Source organism: Polistes canadensis, unplaced genomic scaffold (genome assembly GCF_001313835.1).
Source record: "Polistes canadensis isolate GaletaPanama2010 unplaced genomic scaffold, ASM131383v1 scaffold_263, whole genome shotgun sequence".
Lineage (NCBI taxonomy): Eukaryota > Metazoa > Arthropoda > Insecta > Hymenoptera > Vespidae > Polistes > Polistes canadensis.
The window spans coordinates 71,189-76,858 of NW_014569810.1; the positions used below are offsets into that span (position 1 = coordinate 71,189).

General features: G+C 25.2%; 1 protein-coding gene across 3 annotated transcripts in view; it reads right to left on the reverse strand.

Moving 5' to 3' along the window:
* Window positions 1-5,670, reverse strand: part of LOC106790831 (acetylcholine receptor subunit alpha-like) — a 208,324-nt gene that overhangs the window by 68,240 nt on the left and 134,414 nt on the right. The window contains exon 4 of one of the 3 annotated variants that reach the window (XM_014756014.1): window positions 5,029-5,209. The exons of the other annotated variants lie outside the window; for them this stretch is intronic. Within the exon in view, the coding sequence (XP_014611500.1) occupies window positions 5,029-5,209 (181 nt within the window). The remainder of the gene's footprint in view (window positions 1-5,028; window positions 5,210-5,670) is intronic. 3 annotated transcript variants of the gene reach the window in all.

Sequence of the window (5,670 nt, forward strand, 5' to 3'; positions counted from 1 at the left end):
AACAATTATATATATATATATATATATATATTATTTTACACTGCGTTCCGAATTGTTCCTTTTTTTTCTTTAAAAAAAAATAATAATAATAAAAAAAGGAAGAAAATTTATGGGGAATAAAATGGGGAGATGATAGTAAAGGATGATCATCACGCTTACGGTGTCGGTAAATTTAATAGAAAACCCCCGGTACGAAGAGCCCGAAATTCGAGGGATGTTCTCTCTCACTCTCTTTCGATGCTTACAAAAGCTTATGCGAGCTTTAAGCCTGGTACGAAGAGATACGCGTTGAAATAAGCGTATAGAATTCTCCTATATGTTAGTGTACTACATGCAACGAAATATCGATCCCTTTTCTCTCTCTCTTTCTCATTCTCCATGTCTCTATCTCTCTTTCTCTTTCTATCTTTATACCACCAATGAAATACATGCGTATAGAAGTATGTAAAGGATGCTGCCATAAGTGAAATAGTCGAGAAAGAAAATTTTTCGATGAAAATGTATTGTAAAACGTTGAACATGTGTTTTTTATATGGGGTTTCTTATATTAATTATTATGGTTTATATATGAACGAAGAGTATTTTTGTTTTTAATTAGAAATTTGTTATTCGAATGAAACGTTGATTATTTTCTTTGGAATTATATTTATACACAGGTTTGAAGAGTAACGTTTGAAATTTTGTTTAAATGTTTTTTTTAAATTCTATGGTGTTATACAGAATGTTGATTAATGTCATATAAAGAAAAATGTTTATCATTTGTTCATACTAAATGAATTCTAATAACTAATTTTTTATTTTGTTGAAAAAGCATTTTAAGTATCCCCATGCAATAATAATTTCTATGGGATTGTATCTAATATTGTTAATTATTTTAAATGAATATTTAATTTAGAAATTTTCAATAGCCTTTTTTTAACAGAATTCAAACTATAAGAATATTAAAAAAATAATAATCAATTGATTTGATCAGACATATTAGAATACCCCATTAAATGATCGAAAGTTTAATTCGAAAAAATAAAATGATCTCGTTTTTGATATTTGTAATAATGATTAATTAAATTCTTTTCTTTTTTTTTTAAAATTTCATTTCATTGTCAGATCATTAAGGAAACACAATAGGAAGGAAAATACGAAACGAAGGTTAATGGTGGATTATATATTTCACAAGTACTTGTATATAACTTGTATGTATACATGTATGTAATATGTAAGAGTATATAATATATTATACGTTAACAAAAGAGAAATGATTTGGAAGGTGAAGTCAATGGAAAGTTTACTGTGTTAACTGTGTCAAGTCGGTGGAAGATGTTTGTTCCGGTTGATCGATACTTCGATTTAACCTTCGGAATGTCCACTCGTGCGATAATACAGGGCCGTATTAAATGTTAAATTGATATATATCGAGTAAAAAATATAATTAGTAATCAGCAAAATAATTTTGATTTATTCGTGATTCGACTAAATATTAAATTTGTATCAATCAATGTTTTAATAAAATTGTTTAGTGTTGCTGGTGAATTTGAATATTTTAATGTTCACATATTTTCAGTGTATTATTATAAAAAATATAATTCAATATTAACATTGGTCATCAAATAAAGATTTATAATGAAAATATAAAATACAAATAATGATAATAATAATTGTCTAGCTGTTTGTGAACTATGAATGTATTTATTATTCGACATAATCACTTCGAAAGTTAATTAATACTTCGTTTCTAATTATTTAAATGTCTGTACTTGACAACACATTGATTATGAGTTTCAATAATTTACTGTATAATTATTATACTGACGATAATTACTTTCAATCTTAGATTCATCATATATAAAAATAAATGTTCATAGTAAAATTAAGTCAGTTATTATTATTATTATTACTTATATTCAACATTTTATAATTTAAACTAAAAAATTCTATGTGATCAATATTAACATAACATTATTTTTCATATTAAATATCATAAATTATATTAATAAAATTTGAACATTGAACAAGTAGTGTATATTCCATCATTGTATAAATCATTAATAAAATTCTATGTGACCAATATTAACAAAATTTGACTGTATAAAATTAATTGAAAATCAATTATGATCAGGAAAAAAAAAATAAAAGGTTTAATCCTAATAATAAAATATTATTTCAATTAATAAATCGCGTTTAATTATTTTTACTCAAGAATTATATATTACAATCTCACTTATAGGCATTACTAACAATTATATTTAAAAAATTTATGAATAATTCTTAACACTTAGCAAGATCAGAGGGACACCTAATCGAACCTAAATCCTTACTACGTATATAGAGTTCTGCTTTCATATTTGCAACTATAACTACTAAAACCACTGCTATATAATTCATCCAACGATTCTCTAAAGGTCATCTGTTAACAACAGTAACACCAACAACACCAACAATACCAATTCAGAGACAGACATAGTGTTGAACGAACAGAATTTCACGTTTTGTGGTTGGTGGAACAGAATTTAGTATTATAACCGATCAAACGTTCTCATATACGTATTACATACACATATGTGTATACATATACATACGTACTTTCAACATTATACTTCACAATACAATGATATTATCAATCGTATTTTTATATTATCTGATAATGATATTAAATTTAATTTTTTATGGAATGAGGTGGATAATGAGGGGTTGGGGAGGGGGGGGGGAAATATACAAAATCCATGAGAAGTTATATATTATAATTATTAAATAATTATTTTTTGTTCTTTCTTGTCTTTACTTTTCTTTTCTTTTGTTTTTTTTCTTTGTTTCTTTTTTCATATTATATTAGAAAAAATTTTATACCTTTCCCACTAAATGCGTCGAATAATTCTAATTTCCTATGTATTATTATCATACGTAGGACTATAACTATACGACTATAAAATAACGAACGGGATAAATAAATGAAAGAATATTCAACTATAAATTTATTTTGAATTTTGATATTTTTAATTTAATCTCGACAAAAAAGAAACAAATACGCGATACTTTTTCACGTTGCTATTGAAAGCTCACTTTTTTCTAGGCGAGGATCCAAATTATTATTATATTATTATTATTATTAAATATGATTATTATATTAATTGTTAATCGCGTTGATTTATTTTCTCTTATTGTATTTCATAATTATTTTGGTATCCTTCATTTTAAAATAACATTAATGTTATTGCTACGAAATATAAATTTAATATTAACAATTTTAACTAATTAAATGAATTAAATATAGAAAAAAGAAAAAGAAATTGTAATTCGATCCTCGCGTAGATAAAAAGGAATACTAATAAAACGTTTGCTGCGCAAATGAAGATAAAATATTTTTGTATATGAGAGATACACTATTAATAATATTTAAATAAATAGTGTAACTCTCTTATATGAATAAATCGATGATAAAATAAAAAGAAAAAAAAATATAAACTTAGAATCGTTCATCTCATTGCCATATATAATATAATTATAATTATTAATTATATAATCAAAAAATCACACACCGCAAGTCCAACAACCATGTATCATATATATGTATATATACATATATGTATATATATATGTATATGTTAACTATAATATATATCATATATTGAAATCATAAGTCACACGAGTTACGGCCAAAGAGCAGCAAATCCGTAATAATGATAAACAACGTGAAGAGAATGCATTCTCAACGAGATTCAACGAAAAGGAGCAGGAAACGCTGAAAATAAAACTACGAGGAAACGAATGAAATTAAATTTATAATAGGAAACAATCAGTCTGTATGGAAACACATAATATATATATTAAATATATATTATATGTATATTTGCGTGTGTAAACATATTTATATACATATATATATAATTATACAAGGTGTCATGTAATTGGTGTTACAAAAGAACATAGAAAATAATTTAACAATATGTTGAAAATGTGTGAATACAAATCTTGTTCATGGAATACTTTGTTTTTGTGAGAAAAATAAATTTGGAAAATTTGTTGAGTGACTTGATGAGTTATTAATTTTAGAAATTAAAAGTATTTTTGGATTAGCATAAGAATTTAATTGATATATGTAACAATGATTGCAAAAAAAAAATTATGAACAAAAAGTTCGAAGTTTAATATTTATTATTCTCCAAAATATGAAATTCAGTATGAACTAATTGTATTCTACATTTTTATACTTGCAATTATGTAGAATTATTTTCTGCACATTTGTAACACTAATTTAAAGGACACCTTGTATATATTATATATACTAGTATGTGTAAATATATGTTGAATGAATGAAATATTGAAATTGGATAATATCAAGATTCACATAATCGTTTGATATATGTCAGAAATATTAATTAGTTCTTTCACCTAATTTGGTAAGTGTTAACACAAACAACTATATAAATCTTAACATTCTCCAATTACAATCTTTCACTATAACATATATATACATACACATATACATATATATATATTGGGTGGTTAAGTATGAAATTTGTAAAAAAGAAAACAAAATTGACAAATATGATGCACAACAAATTTCATACTTATCAACCTACTATATATATTCGGTTGGCAACTAAATTACTGTCGTCTCTTTTTAATTTTTTAAATAATTCATCAATAATTTATATTCTCCCTTGTTAAAATTAAAAAAAAAAAACGTCAGAAATTTAATTGCCAACCCAATATACTAATATATATATATATGAGTCATTTATTTTGAAAGTAGCCTAAATCCACATTAATATTATATTATTAACATTAATAAAATCTACAAAACAATTGTAAAATGTATTAACCATAAAAAAAAACACTTCTAAATAAAAAATAACAAAATAATTTGGACTTAGGTAACTATCAAAAATAAATGATATCACACATGTGTATATAAAATATGTATTAACACGTGGAATAATTTTCGAGCGAAAAAAAAAAAACGAAAAGAAAAAAAAGAAAAAGTTTTAGGAAGGAATCTGCGATGATCGTGCTCCGATTTGAATATCGTGGCACCTTGAAACCGTCATAGGTCCAGGAGCCTAACTTCAAAACACAGGTCTGTACGTCGTACGGAAAGAACTCAACGTCGATGGAGCAGGAAGACTTATAAACAGCCGGCGGTTGCCATACGACCAATCCTGTATGGTAGACAGTGGCCTTGGTCATCAGTGTCACCTCGTAGTTCCCATCTGCACTGTAATCACCGAAGAAACGTGCCGAACGTGATCACGATCGGCTCTAATGCAACAAGAAAAAGAAGAAGAAGGAAGAAAGAACAAAGAAAAATAGAATTAAACTGAAAATAAAAGCAAGAAAAAAATTATATAATATTATATAAATAAATGTTATTATTATTATTGTTATTATTATCTTCTTCTTTTTCATTGGCTCGTAATAAAAAAAAAAAAAAATGATCATTAGTCCCCGTAACCGATCGTACGTCATATAATTCCGCTAACAAATTCTATAATCCGGGAACAATTTAATTACTAACGTGACTTATAACCTAAAAATTAAGTAAGTAAGTAAGTAAGTAAGTAAAATAAAATTCAATATATATTAAATATATTTAACGTGTGTCTTAAGAGAAATCGAATGAATTTTCCATCATTTTATATCGATAGATTCGATCTCTCTCATTTTATATATATCTAA